Source organism: Enhydra lutris, unplaced genomic scaffold, assembly GCF_002288905.1.
Source record: "Enhydra lutris kenyoni isolate GAN:26980312 unplaced genomic scaffold, ASM228890v2 scaffoldscaffold12, whole genome shotgun sequence".
NCBI classification, from domain to species: domain Eukaryota; kingdom Metazoa; phylum Chordata; class Mammalia; order Carnivora; family Mustelidae; genus Enhydra; species Enhydra lutris.
This window is the reverse complement of record NW_019154096.1, coordinates 47,216,085-47,235,726: the sequence shown is the minus strand read 5'-3', so window position 1 is coordinate 47,235,726 and position 19,642 is coordinate 47,216,085. Positions and strand designations below refer to the sequence as shown.

Sequence of the window (19,642 nt, the reverse complement as noted above, 5' to 3'; positions counted from 1 at the left end):
AGATCACAAGTAGTCAGAGAGGCAGGCAGATGGGGAGGGGGAAGCAGGCTCCCCACTGAGCAGAGAGCCTGATGCAGGGCTCAACTCCAGGACCCTGAGATCATGACCCAAGCCGAAGGCAGAGGCTTAACCCACTGAGCCACCCAGGTGCTCCTTATCTCTACTTTTATATATGCTTGACACTTTCCATAAAAATGGGGGAAAACAGGAACCAAACAAATAAAACTAGATGATCTGTTCCATTTCTTCTTAAGCTATCAATCCTGGAGTGATGTTGGGTTTTCTATCCCTCCTCCATCATACTCAAATCATTCACTAGGCTTTGAAAAGTCAACCCCAATGAATAATGATGTATATTAGATGCTTGTAATTATTAAAAGAAATTCAAAGGTTTATGATTTCAGTCCAACTTTGGCAATTGTTTCTTCTTATTTCATGGTTCTGGAAAGCAACAAGATTGCTCAGCTTTACTCCAAAGTAAGCTAACATCCAAAGCCTTCTTTAGGTTCCAGATTTTTGTTTCATTCTGTATAGGCATTATCAAGGATGGAGAGAATAGAATAAGGCAAAATAGATACAGAGCAATACCTCCCATGCTCACTGGTTTACAAACTGTCTCATGGTTGGACCAGCCACTTCAAAGCTGTATACTTCAAGTCGCCAGAAGAAATAGCTTTCAGCACCAGCTCCCCTTATGTTGAAAGCAGATGCAAAACAGAGCGGGAAATGGGTATTAGTGGGCAGCATGCCCACTACATGTCAGGGAAGTAAAACAGAGAATTTCCACTAGAATTTGTATCTGCTTGTTCATTGCTTATCCCTAGCACCTGTAACATTGTCTGCCCCATAGTGGACACTGAATAAATATTTGTTAAACAAAAAAGGAATTCATTTTACATTAAATTCTTGTCAATGTTACATTACTAGATTGAATGTTTCTTATAGCAGGGACTTACCCTTATTTGCTTTTGTGTCCCCAGCCCTGAGCACAGTTCCTGGTTAAATAATGCTTGTTTAACTAGATTTCAAGGATCAAAATCTCTGGCTAAAGGTGAAACTACATGCAAAAGTATGAATGAATCTCACAAACCTAAGTTGAAGGAAAGAAACCAGAACACAATAAAGTATATCATATGTGATTTCACTTATATAAATTAAAAAAAACAGTAAAACTCATCTATACTGGCAGAAATCAACATAATGGTTATCCTCAGAGGTGGATAGTCACTGGAAGGGAGCACAAGGGGAGACTTTCAGGTATGGATAGTGCTGAGTTTCTCGACCTGGATGCTGGTTACAAAGGTGTTCACTTTATTAAAAAATCATGGTGGTGGGGAGGGAGGAATGAATAGGCAGAGGAATTTTAGGGCAGTGAAAACACTCTGTATGATACCATAATGATGGGCACATGTCATTATACATTTGTCCAAACTGTAGAATGTACAACACCAAGGGGGAACCCTAATGTAAACTAGGGACGCTGGGTGATGATGTAGGTTCATCAATTGTAACAAATGTCCTACTCTGGTGGCGGATTTGGTAATGGGGGAGACATGTGAGGGTTGGGGGTATACGGGGAGTCTCTGTGCCTTCTCCCCAATTTTGCTGTGAACTTAAAGCTGCTCAAAAAAATAGTCTTGGGGGCGCCTGGGTGACTCAGTGGTTAAACGTCTGCCTTTGGTTCAGGTCGTGATCCCAGGCTCTTGGGGTCGAGCCCTGCATTGGACTCCCGGCTAAGTGGGAAGCCTGCTTCTCCTTCTCCCACACCCCCTGCTAGTGTTCCTCCTCTCGCTGTCTCTTTCTATCAAATAATAAATAAAATCTCTTTAAAAAAGTCTTTAAAAACCATTGAAACAAACCCTTAAGATATATGCACTTTTCATTGTGTATATTTCAATAAAAAAGTTTCTTAATAAAAACAAGAAAGATAATAAGGTAATAATGAATATCTTAGTCTTTTGATTCTAAATTCAATTGTAGTTTTCTTTTTTTTTTAAGATTTTATTCGTTTATTTGAGAGAGAGAGAGTGAGAGAGCATGAGCAGGGGGAAGGGCAGAAGGAAAGGGAGAAGCAGACTCCCTGCTGAGCAGAGAGCCCCAATGCAGTACTTGATCCCACAGCCCTGGCATCATGACCTGAGCTGAAGGCAGATGCTCAGCTGACTGAGCCACCCATGTGCCCTCAGTTGTAGTTTTCTATGGACAAGGATTCTGTGGACAAAGATATATAAAATTTATATATACACAGTAAATATAGTTGAGCAGGCTATTCATTTTATTGCCCTATCTATACTTAAAAAAAGACTAAAAATCATGTTCTATAAAGAGGGTAAAATTCTGATCCCTAATTTTCATGAATTTCTTGGAAATATATTTGTTTTCTATATTATGATTTGTTGTTATTGATCCAGATATTAAAGAATCCCACAGTCACTGTTAAAAGGAAACTGTGCCACCCGACACCATCTTCACATGCAACAGATCTGGAGAGGACCAAGGTGGCCATCTTTTATAGCACACGACCTGTGTCCCTTCCCACAGATTATTAGGGCAAGAAGGGCTCGGGTCTTCATCCAGGGTAGCTGATTCTGAGGTGGGTCAGCCTCCCAAGGCCCAAATGTCCTGGTCAAAAAGGCTAGTTGGGTTAACAGTGAGTCCCCTTCTGGGGATTGGGAATCAGCATAGATGGAGCCAACCAGTAGAAGAGCCGAAGGAGAAAGCATGCCTCAGGTTTAGTTAGCTCCATGGCATGCAAAGTGTGTGCAAGCCACACTCAGGAGAGAGCAGAATGTGGAAGAGGCCTCACAAAGAGAGGGAAATGTTGGAGCAGTGGGGATGCCTAGATCTGTGTTCAATCCCAAGCCACTGCTTCTCAGTCTTGGTTGCACTTGGGAATGACCTGAGAAACTTTAAAAATACTGATACCCAGTTTTGCCCTGAGGGGTTCCAGTTAAATTCTACATGTGGGGTGTAGCCTGGGCATTGGAATGTTCAAAAGCTCCCCAGGTGACTCCCCAGGTGCAGCCTGGGCTTTCCTTCTGGTCAGTTTCCCTACTCCTGTTCCCCTCCTTTACCTGTGGCCACCGAGAGCAGTCAGCTCTCTTTAGAGCAAATCTGTTTGGAGCGGTGGCTCTGGACATGGAGGTGCTGTGGACTGTCCTGTCCCCATAACTACATGTAGTAAGAGTCTGCAATAATATGATTCAGATTTGACAATCATCCTCACAATAGCATCATGCAAGGGTTGGTGGGGACCAGTGTACCATGTGAATGAACTTGGTACTCTGAGCCACAAATCAGAGATCTGGATCCCACAGACTTTCCAATCAGTCATCCTGTGGATTTGTCTGGAGATAGTTTAGAATCTGCCCTTCACTCCTGGTCTTGTGGGAGCCTGTGAGATCTCTGCCATTTCCTCTATTTTCAGTGAAGGAAAACACCAGGCATTTCCCTGTAGAGTTTTGGTGGAGTTGGACACAGGGATGTGCGATGAGCTATCTGTATCTCACCACCAAAGGTGATGCACTTAGATCTCTTAGCACCCTCACAAATTCAATAGGAAAAGGAACTACAGGAGGAATGGGGAGGACTTTTTCTCCCTCTGCAACCAAGGGAGTATATATTTCCTTACGAGAAGGAGATTTAGGAAGACCGTACAAACCAACTGTTAATTCTAGACAGGCAATAGCTCATTATTTAAAGAATGGTGTTGCCTTCATAATAGCCTATATTTCATAGACTCCTGCTGGATTATATTCTTTGGTCTTTGGAAAAATTCTGGAAAGTGGTAGGGAAGTTGCTAATATCTGTTTGACGGGAGGAAACTGAGGCTCAGAAACTCAGGGCTGTTAAAAGCTTTGCTTAAGATCATGAGGCCCAAGACTCCTCGTCCGGTAGCTGCTCAGAATAGGGTCTTAATATCTCCATTCTGGCAGATAATCATGACAACACTGCTCAGCTCATAGATTTAAGAAATCTAGTTAAATAATAATCCCTTTTTAAAAGGAACTAATTAATCAATTTAAGTAGTCTCAAAGTGACATTAAGATCATTTAAACCCATATTTTTCTTCAAGTGAAGATGTTAAAATTTTGGAATGCACTTCAGTGTATTCTGTTTATGAATACAATATCCTCATTGTAGAGATTCTGAAAAACACAGAAAGTTTAAAGGAAAAAATAAAGATTGCATAATCAAACTACCCAAAGATATTGATACGCATATTCATGAACATATATGAGATATACACATGTATATTTATAAAATTGGGATAATGATGTTATGTTCTTCTGCCTTTTTCATGTACTTATTTTATCATGAACAATTTCTCATGACAATAAATTTTCAATATAATTTTAACAGATGAGTATGTTTTCTGTTATAGATGTAATTAAATTTTTTTCTTGTTGATTCCAATTTTTATTATTAATCACTACCATAACCATCCTCATATACAAATATTTTTGCCTATTTACCACATCAACATTTAGAATTATAATTTTTGTTTCTTTTTCTATGAAACCATGTCCTTTGATAATTTCTGTTGCTTTCTGAGCCCTTTTATATATTAAAAACATTACTTACTCTTTTCTTATCTTTATTTGATGCTAAGAGTTTTTCCCTATTGATTATGATTTGTCTTTTCATTCATGATTTTTATCAGGTAGACATTTTACATTTTTAACAAAATGTATCAGCTTCCCTTGTATATTCTTTGCTTTTATTCTTAAAATGTTCTTTCCCACATAAAAATCAATGAAATATTACCTACATCCACCCTCTTAAATTTTTTCTTTTAAACGTTTGACTCCTCAATTGATTTGGGACTTCCTTTTATGTATAATGTGAGGTGAAACACTGCCTTGATTCTTTCCCAAACACTTACTCAAATTTACTCAAAACCTTTTGTTGAATAATCGATGCTTTCCTCATTTATGAGTGTTTCTTCCTTCAAATGTCTCCTATTTTATTGGATTTTTCCAAGAACCAAATCTTGGATTTATTTAGTATTCCTACTGCTTCCTAATTTGTTATTGTATCTGATTATTATTTATGTTCTCTTGATTTCCTCAAGATACTGAGTTTAGTGCTCAATTCATATATTTTTATTCTTTTTGATTTGAAAGGAAAGCATTTAAAAATATGACTTTACTTCCGAGTAAGGCATCCAGTAAGTCTTGAAAGGTAATAATCTTTTAAAATTGCATATCTGATTTCTGCAAGTATTTAGAATAATATTATTAAAATCCCCTGTCAATGATAGGATTTTTTAAAAAAAGACTTCATGATTTTATTGTTAATAGTTCACTGGGAACAGAAGATGATATCTCTGAAAAATATCTGTTCACCTTGAGTTCTAGTTGCTCCTTCTGGTGCCTGTTATATCCAACTACCTAGATGGGTGGGTCATATTTCTTCACAAGCAGTAAATTAACACCAAGGTTGTAAAGTTGTTAGGGGGTTCCTGGTTGAACTGAAAAGCTAAGACCAGAGCATTTAATTCAAAAGGAGAAAAAAGTGGGCAACAAGGTTAGTGTGGAGCTCAGAGTCCTGAGGGAAACCAAGGTGGTGACAGAGAAGTAAAGAAATGAGCAGATCAGAGAATGCAGATCTAGCTACAGGGGAAGAAGGTCAAGTTTCAGGCTGTCAGATATCCAGCCAAGAAGCCAGAGATGGGAAGCCACCGGAGCAAAAGGACTGGGCAGGCACAGGTGTTGATGACGAGGCTGATGGGCTGCTGAAGTGGTTTCTTGCCAAGGTTCCTCACTTTTCCAGGTTCCAGGGAAGGAGCACAGTGAAGAGCGAATCAGGAAGTCTGGGTCTTAATTCCTGTGAATTGGTCATAAATCCTCTGTGTGGCCTTAAGACTTATCTCTACATTGTCAAAGGAGGAGGCTAGGTGGTTTCTAGCTTGAGATATATAGGAGTCTATGCTTGCAGACTGTGGGCTTCATTCATGGAAGAGTAGGCATGAGCTCTGCACGGGGAGCAGGGAGTGGTGTGGAGGCAGGTCTGCAGACAGCTGAATGGCAGGTGTAACCCTGCTGAGAAAACCTCCCTTGTTTAAGCCAGACTGCTCACCTGGTCGTGTGCAAGGGCCCCCTGGTTCTACCGATACTTCTTCAAACTTCCTCTAGGTACTTATGACATCTCCATGATCATCAGAATTGTCATTGACACATGAGTGGCCTGCACGGCATCAGAGCATGATCTTAAGCCAGAGCAGATTCTCCTGGCTACTCTCCCCTCGGTGAGGGCTACTCCAGATGAAGAAGAGTGAACAGCCAGCACTTGGTTGTCACTTGGAGATGGCATTGATCAGATACAGAACAGAGAATCTGGTTTTTAAGTTTGTAACTGCCGCTCATTACATGCATGATACATGAAGTAGGTGAATCTGTTTCATCGTCTGTCAGGATAGGAATTATAATAGCAAAAGGACTTCCTGGAAGATTCTAAGAATTACATGGGATAACATATGTGAGCATGTCTCCTATGCTTCTGTCAAAGAATATCTAAGCAAAGAGCATAGACATAAAACATTGGAGCTGGGAGAGCCTTTAGATAGATTTTCTTACTTCTGGGGAAACTGAGAGCTAGTGAGATTGTCACCTGTCCCAGACAACTGTTATGGGTGTGGTCCTGGGAATGAGGCAGTCACGGATAGTGTGTGCAAACACAGAAATGCACAAATCCAGGAACATCTGTGATGTATACATGCATATATAGACAAATGAGAGGTGAAGCCACCCAGGCTATAAGCTGCTGGGAAAGTTAGGGGCATAGCTGGAGTGATTTGACAACTTGTGTACAGTTTACTGTGCTGAAATGATTCAGCCCCTTGAGATCCTAATATTCTCCTTTATCCACAAGAATAGGACTGGTTGGATGATAATTAATAATAGGCTGATGATTCACTTTAGTTAAATGCGCACATTCTAAGGGCATGAGACGTGAATAATTTACATTTGAATATTTAAAAATATACTTTTAAGACAGGAAAGCATTAAAATGGGAAGCATCACACGTGAGCACCTTATGTCATGGTGTTTTATTTTGGGGGGTTTTTGGGTCTCTCATCCTTGAAAAAATTTTTCAGTGAAATTCAGCTGATCCTTAAGTAGACCACCAGGTCTGCTTTATCCGGGTTGATGGGAAATAGCCCTACTTTAGCTTCACATAAGTCTGGTGGTAGGTGAGGGACATTCCAGGGAGATAGGTGGTTCCATTCCTCTTTTAACAGGTGAGGAAACTGAGGTCTGCAGAAGTTAAGGGATTTACCCAAGGTCACATACATCTTTTATCAGCAGCAGGGCCAGGATTAGAATGTAGGTTTTAGGGACGCCTAGGTGGCTCAGTTGGTTAAGCAGCTGCCTTTGGCTCAGGTCATGATCCCAGCGTCCTGGGATCGAGTCCCGCATCGGGCTCCTTGCTCGGCGGGGAGCCTGCTTCTCCCTCTGCCTCTGTCTGCCACTCTGCCTGTGCTTGCTCTCTCTCTCTCTCTCTCTGACAAATAAATAAACAAAATCTTTAAAAAAAAAAAAAAGAATGTAGGTTTTAGATCTGCAGGGATCCCCTTGGGAATATTCTTGACATGATGCCTACTAGCAAAGATCAAATCATGGATCTACTTCTTTGTTTGTATGGTCTATTACCTCTTATCCCAGGACAGTCAAACTTTTCCTTTCTGGGAGTTGGCATAACTAGTCTAGGAATTGACATAACTAGTCAACAGCCCACCCCTCCCAATGTTGTTTATAAATTCAGTCTGTATTGCCCTGGTCCTGAAGCACCAAGAATAAAGGACTTACATTTTATGGAAAGCCCATTCTGTGCCAATCCTCATCTTCAGCAGCTTGCCATCTATGAACTCATTTTAATCTTAAAGTGAACACTATAATTTAGGTTTTATATTCTCCTCTTAAAATATGAAGGAAACTGAGGTAAGAGAGGCAAAGTAATTTGAAGCTTGTAACTGGCAAAGCTGGGATTCTGTGCTCAAACTGGTGTCGGTCATAGGTGAGACCATGCTTTCTCTTTTTAGTCCCATCAGATCTGCCCATTGTCTGCTGTAGATCTAGAACAGCCTTGCCTGGAAGTTCCCAGAGTCTATTCCCTAGAATACAAGGCCTTCATAGGGTTGAGAGGTTTTACATGAACAGAGAAACAGATAAGTCTTGGGAAAGTGAATAAGTAAAGATCATTAGGGTTCTTAATCACACTAATCTTTCTATCCTTAAATAAACTGAGACTCTTCAAAATGGAATGAAATACACAGCTTCCCAATTTTATTGATCATGGGACCCTTTTATCATTGAGCTTTATGTTTAATGAATATTCCATGAAACATACCCAGGGAAATGCTGGATTAGCCATTTGGGAAATGGCTGTTAAGGAACCTGCTCCAAACAAAAATAGTGAGAGTGTAAATATAAGCTCAGGGGCTTTTTCCTGTTAAATGTGCTGTGAGGGGTAATCTACTTCCTCAGAAAAGTGGAGCATCCCCTGGGAGGTCCCCAAAGCAGCTGTGTGTGCCAAGCTGCTTGACCAGCTGGACAGTGTGGGAGGCAGGCATGCTCCTGGATATCACACTCCATGAATCCACACTAATAAAACTGAGTTAACTCCTTATATGGAGATAGATGTTTTAGTGTATCCTTTAAGGTGGAGTTCTTTGCACTTGCCTAAGCACTGCTAGCAAGCCTTTCTAGAACAAGGTGAGGTATAAATAATTAAGTTAGTAAATGCTATGAATCCCAAAAGCATAGACTCCAATATCCTATGAGATGTGAAGAGAAGTGAAATGACATAAAATAATTCCAGAGGCTTTTCTAAGCCAAAGTGCATTGTGAGTAGCCAAGGTGGGGAGATAAAATGTACAGTTTCCCAAATTTATTTGAGCACAGACCCGTTTCTTGCTGGACAATAGTTCCACAGGACACAAGTTTAGAAGATGTTGGTCTAAGGCATAACTTTAATGTATGTAAGTCCTTTTTCTTTTGCTATTTTCTTCTCTCTTTCCTTTTTCCAAACAAGGAGACCAAGGCTTACACATACAAATGAGAATTAAATCCTAGGGAAACGAGTTGCTCTTGCCAGTAATGCTGCCATTCTTTCAAAGGGCTTTTGAAACTCCTTCTCATTAATTGTCCTCAGGAATCAGGACACATTCCCCTGAATACCCCCATTAATGGCAAAGGTTGACCCTTTGAGAGGGGGTTGGATTTGGGGAATGGAACTATGCGAAGTCAAGCCTAGTGATTCATGTTCAAGAGGAAGTAGATGCAAGTAGTTAAAAGTGAGGATGTGAGGTTAAGCTCCAGATGTGCCACTTAGGAGGGGTGTGACATAGAGGAGGTTACCTAAAACCCTTTTATGACTCAGTGCTTTATCTGTGGAATGGAGGCAATCATAACCCCTCATGGGGTTATTGTGATGATGAAGTAAAGAAATGAGGTCAATAAAGTGCTTAGCCTCAGGCAATACAAACATGACAAACACCCCCTAACAAAACTTTGCCTGGTTTTATTGTATGGCTTGTAAACTGGCAGTAAAGATAGTTCTCAAAGAAGGATCTAGAAATGTTTAGCCGTGGAAGTATAGCTGGAAGGAATCTAAGACCTCCCACAGGAATTCTCTAATGACTCCAGAATTGTTTGTACATATGAATTCTGGACTGTTTTTTTAAGGCTTATTGCTTTTTAATCACATTGTACACAGGCAAACACCTGCCATCTTGTCATGTAAATGGGCATAACAATTTCTCTCTAGTCCCTGCCCATGGGAGAAATAATGAAATATTGTTTTATCATCTGTCACCATGGGGAGGTCTTGGTAAAATCCCAGAGGATCTACTTGGAAAATTGAGAACCACATCATTATTTTTAATGATGACTTTATAATAGCCAATTCCATATTATGAGACTCTTTCATTTAATAATCTAATTTGCTGCTTTGTTAGAAATGATCCAATAAATTTTCTTCATTTCTTTAATGAGACCACCTTCTATATTATATTAATTTCTAGGAATTCTACTTGTAGAATGGAATACAATGCAATAGAATTTTTTTAAGACAGGAAGACACCTTAGTTAATTGAATAGATAGGTCTTGAACTGTCAACTTATGTTTTGTTTGTTTTTAGCCTTTTAAAAAAAATCTGCTTCCAGATTTTTGCCTTACCCTGAAAATTAGGAAAATATGGCTCCATGCTCATGTACCATATTCTCATCAGCAATGATCCGCTGGAGCTGAGGATCTTGTCATTTTTAGGTAAGGCATGTCTTCTCTGGTTTACCCTGGTCACTACCACCCACTATTATCTTATACTCAACTGCTTCCGTTATTTACCCTACCACCCAATCCCCATTGGCATTTGAGTTTGAGAATCACAATTTTATCTATCTCTGGTATTTTATACATATAAAATCTGAGGCCCAGGGGCGCCTGGGTGGCTCAGTGGGTTAAAGCCTCTGCCTTCAGATTAGGTCAGGATCCCAGGATCCTTGGATCGAGCCCCACATCGGGCTCTCTGCTCAGCAGGGAGTGGAGCCTGCTTCCTCCTATCTCTCTGCCTGCTTCTCTGCCTACTTGTGATCTCCGTCTGTCAAATAAATAAATAAAAATCTTAAAAAGAAAAAAAAATCTGAGGCCCAGGGGTATTTCGTGACCAACCCAAGTTCAGAAAGCCCATTAGTGGGTGACCTGGATTTGAAATTCATGTCTTCGGGTTCAGACCTCTTTCCTCCTACCACAGAACTACTCATCTGAAGACTCGATAGTGTTAATTATTTTGAAGAAAATAATGTTTTACAAAATTTGGTGCCAGTTTTTTTTTTTCCATGAGAAAGAAGCGAGAGGATTCTGCTTCCTCTCAGTCCTCTAACCCCAGAAAGGCAAATAGTTCATGTTTTTGGTGAGAGGAATTTGAAGGCAAGATTGCTTAGCAGGTTCTGATGGACACCTATGGGTAGAACAACAACATTTTGAATGTAGGATCATAAGCAAACACAGCCCATACAATCAGATGCTAATCCAATATTGTGGTTGGTCAAATTAAAGTGATTTTCAAAAACCATAATAAAAACTAATGTTTATTATTGAGTTATAGGAACTGTGCCAAGCACTTTCCATCTATTGTTTCATTTAGTCCTCACTGCAACCCTGTGCAGTAGGTATGATGGTTATTCCCCATTTTGCAGATGCAAATCATGAGGCTTGATTAAACTTGCCCCAAATCATGAAACTGCTAAGCAGCAGAGTGGAGACTGGACCCATGTTTATTTGACCACAAAACCTGTGCCCTTTGCTACTTGCCATATTGCCAACTCTCCAGGGTTAGCCATTTTGATATCACAGCTGTCACCATAAAGGCCCTGTAATCATTTTGTAGCCCATATCTCAATAGTTGGCACAAGTCATCATCATCGCCGATCAACTGAATATCATTTTGAACAAAATGAGAAAGCCCATCAAGACTACCTTAGGATAAGAAAATTTAAAAAGAGAACACCTTGTGATACATTCAAACACAGGCGATTATAATTTACCTTTTTAGGGATCACTGCCAAATTGTATCTGCCATATCAGAGCAGGGAGGGAGAGAGAGCTGACTCTCATCTTCGTGTCCCTCATCTTCGTGTCCCTCACAAGCCCAATGCTGTGCCTGTTGCACAGAAGAATCCCACAATGCATTTACTGAGATGGGAGGCTTTTGCTTTCATTTTGTTACTGCCTGCAACACTACAATGAATACATACTTGTAGCTAAGCAAGTATAAATAAGTCAGAAAGGAAATTACCTTTCTGTTAGGGAACTTTGTTTTTCATCTTAATACTGCTTAACCAACATTTCACTTTGGAGGTCTCATCAGACTGAATAAAGGGAGGGTTTTACCCTTCACCCACCCTTGATGCTAGTCAACCTCCAGAATCACCAGAGAACCTGGGAAGCAAATATGATTTTTTTACATGTCAAAGGCCTAGAAGAAGTCCAAGTGGGACAGAAGAGACTCAGCAATGGGTCTAAGAAAGGCTTTGGATGCTTTGCCTTTTAAATTCTGGTACACTAGAAATCTCTGTTCAAGAAGTTTAACATCATAACGCCATGTTTTTTCCTTTTTCTTCTTTTTGGAAATATAATTCATATGTATAACCAATACACATGATGCAGACGAGGGGATTGAGATAGCCCAGGAAAGTGGGTGAAGAGATAGGGAAAAGGCAGCAAGAAAGTGAAGGAGCAGTGAAAAGGAAGGAGGTGTTCGCCAACAAACTGCCACTCTCCCGAGCCTCTCCTGGGGAAGAGAATGTGCCCTTGCCTCCCAGACTGCCCTCCACTATTTTGTTCTGGTCCCAAAGGCAAGGTAGTTTCCTGACTAGACTTTGCCTGACCCATTCAAATTTAGTCTGTATCCAGGCCTTCAGGAGGGAGGGTACAGGTCCTCCAGGAACTGGAGCCTCAGACCCGGGGGCTCCCCAATGATGGCCTGTTGTGTTTTGTCTCACACTTTCTAGGTTACCTGGGTCCCTAAGACAGATTGGGGAGCTCCTCTTTAGCTTGAGGGAGTATCACCCAACCATTACTCTCTTTGTACAGGTAGTCCTTGGTTCCTCGGGAAGGAGGCCAATTCCCAACGTAAAATGCCAGTACGCGGGAAGTAACTGAGCCAGTGAACAGCGCCTTTACTCTGAGGCTGAACAGAACCTCTTCACATTGTTTTGATTCCGTTCACTTTCTAGACCTCCACACAATTAGTTCGCGTGAAATCTGATAGGGTACACTACCATAAAAAAGAATGTGACTATCTACTATTAGGAAAGCAAGACTCTTTAGTACAAAATCTGTGAAAATATAGATTGAATTCAACAAATATGACCTTGACTCTGGATAACCGTCCATGAGGTCCAGAGACATGGGGCAGATAGAAGCACAGATAATTCTAGTAAATGACAGGAAGAACTGAAGATATCCAAAAGGTCTATAGAGTTTGAGAGAACAGAGGTCAGGGAATTAGGTACTTCAGTTTGTTATGGATGGAGCTTGGGGAGTGTCTGTGTGCACGTGTGTGTGTGTGTGTGTGTGTGTGCATGTGTGTGCGCATGCACGTATGGTATCAATATTATAAACGATGACCTTGCCCAAATATCTACATTCTATTAATGCCAACTCGGGTGTTCAGACTTTCTCTGTTTCTGGGGAACCATTAAAGATGTCCAAGCACAGGGTGACATGATGAGATCGGTGTTTCTGGAAGTAACACTAATGGATGGAGGTGGGTAGCAGGAGCACCCGATGCAGAAACTCCCACAGCAGCCCATCAATCCCTGATGGCAGCTTTAATTAGGGCCAGGGCCTTGGGGTGAAGAGGAGGTGGCAGGTTCTCATCCTATTTGAGAGAGGACTTGTCTGGTTGGAAGTGAACAATGAATGAGGAGGGTCAGTAACTCCTAAGTTTCTCTCTTGAATAATTGAGAGGAAGAAATCCGTTTTCGGAGAAGACATTGATTGCACAAGGTTGCTTTGCAGTCACAACAACTAAGTAATTAAAAAGTTGAAAATCAGAGCCATGGGTCATGAGGCGTATTGTAGACAACACAACCTAGTTGCTAACTGAAACTGTTACTTCGTGGTCTATTGTGAGGGGCATCAGCTGGCCCCAAACAAAACCAGGCTCATCCATAACCAGCTAACAATTCCCCCAGAAGCCCCCTTAGCATTTAGGTCTGGCTTGAGTAGTCATTAAAGGGTGCTACATTTTTCTTATTCTTGTAATATAAGGAGGAATAGAAAAAGGGCCAATCACTTCCAAAGGTGAGATATGGTATTTTTTTCCTGGACAGATAGTATTTTGAAAGACTAAATGATAAAACCTTAATAAGAACGGACATATTATTTATCTTGTTCATGGTATTTACTTTTTCCTTTTTTAATTTTTTACTTCTTAGGGGCTATGTACTTGTGTGCTGACTGTGGATTAATAAAAGAAATAGTGATTATTTTTTTTTCCCCCAGAGAGATCAATTCTATTGCTTCAGATAGGACCAAATCTCACTGGAATAAATAGAATTTTTTTTCTGACCACATTGAATTCTTATATACATGGATTTTTTTTCTTTTTCTTTTTCTTTTTTTTTTTTTTTTTGAGCACAATACTTAAGTCAACCCTGTAATTTGCTCCCTGCAAACAGAACTCTTGCAAGAGTTGGAGGGATTTGGTTAATTAAAAATTTTATAAACAAATGGCAATGTGGCCACATTTTATACTCTTCAGTTAGAATTTTACTTCTGAAATGAGCCTTTGTCATTGGGGATTTCAGTCTGTAGTTCAGAAGAACAGGGCTTTAATGTGTGAAAACACATTTCTGCAAATTCCATTTGCTACAAGCACTGTTCCCCACCACTAAATGCAAACCCAAATGAATAATCATTCTCATTGGTTATGTCTCACAACTGACTCTATGGAAAACATGAATGAAATTGCGTTTGCTTGGGCAAAGTTTTGTTATTGTGGCTGTTTAAAACCAGAAATAAGATATTTTGTTCACTGTTTTTGATGAATTTTTATTAGATAATTCTATTCTTCCTCTCCTCTCTACAGAGTGTGGGTTTTTGTTGTTCCTGTCCTCCAAAACACATTGTCAGCCGTGGCCTAGCAGGATCTTTTCTCCCCAAACACGGTGTGTAATTTAAAAGGGCACTGCATCTGTTTTCCTCAGTACCCCAGGCTGACATTTCAAAAAAGTACTTCTCATCATGCTTCTGCAGAAGGTCTGAAAAAGCATTTGGGACCATAACAAAATTATCAGATTGTTAGCATGGATCATGGGAATGGGCCATTTCTTTTCCCTTTTCAACAACAGAGCAAGAAACCAACTGTCTTTGCACAACAATGAAGCAGCATCAAGTCTGAAGTTTATCCCTTCACAGGATAGGACAGGTCAATTTGGTAATCCATGGTCACAAAGGCTGTTAGAATTCATTGCAAAACACAAGCCACCGCTGCTGTGATCCAGGCCTTGTCTGAAGGCCAAAGTCACACAAAGGCAAATTCAGGCCCCTTCCTCTTCATGTTCCGGGAGGGACTGGCAGCCCACGTGGGGTTTTCAGGGCACCTGGTGGCCCTGCCCCACAGAAGAACTCTTCATCCGTGAACCATCTATTCCCATCAACGTTATGATTATGGCACAATTCCCATTTGGAGCCTTACGATTTAGTTCCTCCTCGGTGAAAATGAGCTTATTAGACCCTCTTCTGAAGAGGAGGAAGCAAAGAACATTGAGCAGGAAGAATAGGGAGCAAAATCTTTAGGAAACAAGGTGCCGGGATCAGAGACAAACTTCGACACCTGACACTTATCCATAAGCTCTGCCCAGGCACAAATTTGCATGTCGAGGTTAGCCAATGTGAGTTAAGTAAGGACATACAGGGCAAGAATTACTTGCCCTTTTGTTATTTCTGAAACCTGAACTGCTTTTAGAAATAAGGGCTGGAATGTTCCATAGGAACTCAGAGCATGGGACACAGGGGCATGGCACACACTCGGTGTGGGCTATTTAAAAACCAGCTCCTTGGCTTCCCTCTGTGATTCTAAATACGTGTAATCACATTACCCCGCAGCAGCCGGTAACTATTCCTATACCACTGTCCAGCATCTGCGCTTGGGAGGCTGGGCCCTGGCAAAAAAAAAAAAAAAGTAGACATGTTCTAACTGATTGGGTTGCTCAGTCCAGGTTTTCTGTGTCACAGCTAATGTCTGTTTAGTGTTGGAATATTAGAATGTGTTGACTGACGCTTCTCCTTGAATTTTAAGGACTCACCTATTTAACTATCCTGGGAAGGAAAGAGGTTCCTTAGCTCTGGAAAAGGATGCTTTTTAAATGAGCCATTTATTTATTTAACAAGTGGACAACATAAGCACAATTATCACTTTTTCAGATACAACCAATTCTTAGGCTGCAGAAGGATCCTGCCATGGGAGACTTTGCCTCTCTATGTACTGAAGACTCTTTTTTGGATTTGTCTGATGTGCTAACTCTTCCCCTAATCATACCACTAGCCATCAATCAGATAAATCCCTTAAGAATATTCTGCTCAATTGCATATCACCCCAAGACACTCGCTAGTAGAAAGACATTAGCCAACATTGTTACATAATGTCCGAACACCTGATCAGGTTTGTGAATTCAAAGAAAGAGTCAAACCAGTTTTGGAATTTCATATAGATAAAACAACAGATTAACAGGTTTAATTTATAGATTTTTTTTAGCTTTTTAGCTTTATGTAAAAATTAAAAACACTACCTTTCTTAAAATGTGTAAGCATTTGTCATACCCAATGCCAAGCATTTATCTACTTAAATCTTATCTATCTCTGATAAAAATCCTTCAATGTATCAACATCTCCATTTTATAGATGAGGAGACTGAGGCTCAGAGAGATTTAGTCATTTGCACAAGATTCCTTGTCTAGTTTCTAGTGAGTGCTGGGGTTAGATTTACACAGGTCTCTCCAGTTTCAAATCATGCTGTTTGTCTCTGCATATATAACCTCAAACAGCCAAAATGGCTAATTAAGGAAAAAAAAAAAAAACCCAAAAAACAAAAAAGCAAGCAAAAAACTTGTGTCCTGAATCATACAGTTCAGATAATGAAAACTCAGTTGATCAACAATTGGCTAATTTCCTCCTGGAACCATATCACTACAACTTCAATCTGTCGCCTGACACCTGAGTCTGAGGAGACCTCTTGACCCTCACATGGTCCAGCTCTAAGAACTAGCACTCCAATGGCCAAACATTACACGTCAGAACAAATGATACATGTGATATTGTGCCGGTGGAGAAATTGAATTTCTTAGTCAAATATTGTTTTTTGACTATTTTGAGACATAGCCAGAATAGGTGGTTCCCTCGTGGCTAACTCAAAACATACGGCAAAGACTAATCCTTCGCACCACCCTATATTAATATTTTCTTTGCCTCCTTGTAAGGCGACTAGTTATAAGTGATGGGAGATTAGAAAACAATCTCACGAGAGTTAATATATTAAGGAGTTACCTAGAAAGAACCCGAATTTGTTTTTCCCCACATGGTAAATCATACAGAGTAGCAGCCTGCCCCAGATCCCCGGGAGACAACATCTTGAGTGCATATGTTATGCAGGGTTCTCTATTGACTAATTCAAAAACTCCAGGGCAAAATAAGCAAAGTTCCCAAGTCAAAAATGAAAGTAAAATAGTGGCATGGAATTGGGAGCATTGTTGCAAACATTCCAACAACTTCATAAATAGCCGTTAGAGTAGACAGCATTACAGGTTAGCAAATTACCATTGCAAAGAATCAACCTGCACTGCTCGTGTCCAGTCCCAAACAAACCCAGCTACCTCTGACTTTACTGATTGTCTTTTTCTTCCCAGAAATGCAATCACATTTGACAAAATTAATATTGAGATCGTTTTACTAGAGGGCTTATCCAAATATATGCTATATTAAAAATAGTCATGATATAAATATTTCTCACAAGAGCTGCAGCGATGGTGTGAATAAAAAACTCCCTTCTGAGATTTCAGTAAAACCAGATCTCACAAAGGATCTGAAAGAAAACAAACAAAAAACAAACAAACAGACGTACACAAAGAGACACACACACACACATAGAACAAACCTTATGTTAATCCAGTTTAGCAAAACAGTCACTATTTTGACACTATTTTATGAAGTACCATACTGTTCCTTCCCAGATGGAGCAGGAGAGATGGAATCGGCTACAGGTTTCTCATAATAATGTTCAGGGGTGGGGGATATCTAAGCATGTTCCATAGCAGCTTAATCAAAATCAAAATTTCTAAATGCAGCAAAATGTTAGCACTGTCAAATGGCCAAGCACGCAAGAGGAAATTCTCTCTCCATGCCCTTCTACCGATACATACAAAGCCCCAAATACATCGGCTGGAATTTTTAAATCGTAAATTAGATATGAAAATGCTTACGGGCCTTACAATGAGATAACATCAGGAGGAACGGTGCGTGGAATGGATCTGGCATTCTCACATAAAGCATTATCTTTGGTACAAGTACACACGGCAGGGCATTTTGGCTTCGCTGGTTTCTTCCCCTCAGTCAGCAAAAGCGCAGATAAGAGACATAGGAAATAAGCAATTCTTTTCAGGGGGATGCAGGCAGTTCCCATCCTTTGGCTTCTCTCTGATTCCATGCAGTCGAAAAAATATCCCCAAACATGAACAGGGCTTCTGGAATTCAGCTGGTGATTGTCTTGCTCTGAGACCAGGTCACACAGGAGTCCACCCGTTTCCTTTGCCTCTGTATCTCTGCTTTTCAAAACGGGGACCTGCAGCTGATTCGTGAGCTGCTCTTCGCTCCAGCAACGCACTGCTCAGGGAAGAGACCTGTGAGGTGCTGTGCGATGGGAGGGACCCAACTGCTGGAGGAGAGAGCCGACTTGCATCACCACGAGAACACTGAGCACAGACCAGCCTTCGAAGGCAAAGTGAAGTGATGTAACAGAAAATAAACAGCGTTTTGCTTGCACCGAGAGGCCCTTTAATTGTTACCAAAAATAGGACTGCTTTATGTCTTATTAGTGGGTGGGTGGGCGGGAGGGTGGGAGCAGTCATCTTGTATCAGATCTCGGCAGTCTCAGAAACCTCTGGGAATTTGCTGTGCATGTAGCAAAAGACCGAGTGAGAAAAACTCGCTTTGGAGCCAGCCCTGGCTGGAAAAATGAAGTTAAATGAAACTCTCTCTCTCTCCGCAGCATTTGGCTAAAACCTTGGTCTTGCTTGCTGATTCCACCTGACTGATGCCACCGTTGAAAGACAAATAGGAACACATGGAGAATGTGACTTTCAGGGAATGAATGTGAGTAAACAGTCTTCTGACACTTATCAACTCTTATGAATTCTTGCTTTTCATAATCCGCCCCCCCCATGTGTAACCCATCCCCTCCTTCCATGATGAAGGAGGAAATGAGGATGTAGACTGCCCCTGTGCATAATCCTCCCTCCTCCTTTCTCACACTCCCTTCAGTCAGCTGCAGGACCAGAAGCCCTGAGGGAGCTCCCTGCCAGCAGGAGGCAGCCGACTTTGGCTTCTGAGGGCCCTGTAAAGGCCTGGTTTAACCCAAGAGGCTCAGACAGGGTGGGGAAAGCACTGGATTAAAAGCCAGAGCCCTGGTTTTGAGGTCCCAGGTCTGCTACAAGCGAATTAGCCTTATCCCTGCATCTGTTCGTCTGTCTGTGAAATGGGGATGGTAGCATAGGTGTTCCATAAATATCATGAACATTACATCAAAGTGCTAAGTTATCTCACTGTCATACCTGATGGGAAGGAGAACATATCTTTGGAATAGGAAATTTATTTAAAGAAAAAAAAAAAACAAACAGACCTTGACACTGGGGCAAGGTGGTTTAGTCCAAGAGGGTGGGAAGACCCTTGGCTTGGAGGACAAGGAGGAGAATAGACCCTTGATTCTCTTACCATGCTGAAGTCGGCCACTCTGGAGCTGGCCCAGCTGGCCAGGGGATGTCAGTCTATAGTTCTTTCTCCTGCTCAGCTTCTTAGACTGAAAACAGTAAAAGGACTGTTTGAGTAAATGCATGATTATGACCAAACTCGTCCTCCACGG

The 19,642-nt window shown here is 40.9% G+C and overlaps 1 protein-coding gene across 4 annotated transcripts in view; it reads right to left on the bottom strand.

The window, feature by feature from the left end:
- Positions 1–18,567, bottom strand: part of LOC111145230 (leucine rich glioma inactivated 1) — a 39,465-nt gene extending 20,898 nt beyond the window's left edge. For 2 of the 4 annotated variants that reach the window (XM_022499994.1, XM_022499995.1), the window contains exons 1-2: positions 17,997–18,211; positions 17,519–17,590 (exon numbers count right to left, since the gene is read on the bottom strand). In XM_022499994.1, coding sequence (XP_022355702.1) covers positions 17,519–17,590; positions 17,997–18,211 — 287 coding nt within the window. Of the gene's footprint in view, positions 1–17,518; positions 17,591–17,996 lie in introns of all 4 variants that reach the window. The other 2 variants (XM_022499992.1, XM_022499993.1) reach the window with 2 other exon arrangements.
- Positions 18,568–19,642: the final 1,075 nt, after the last annotated feature.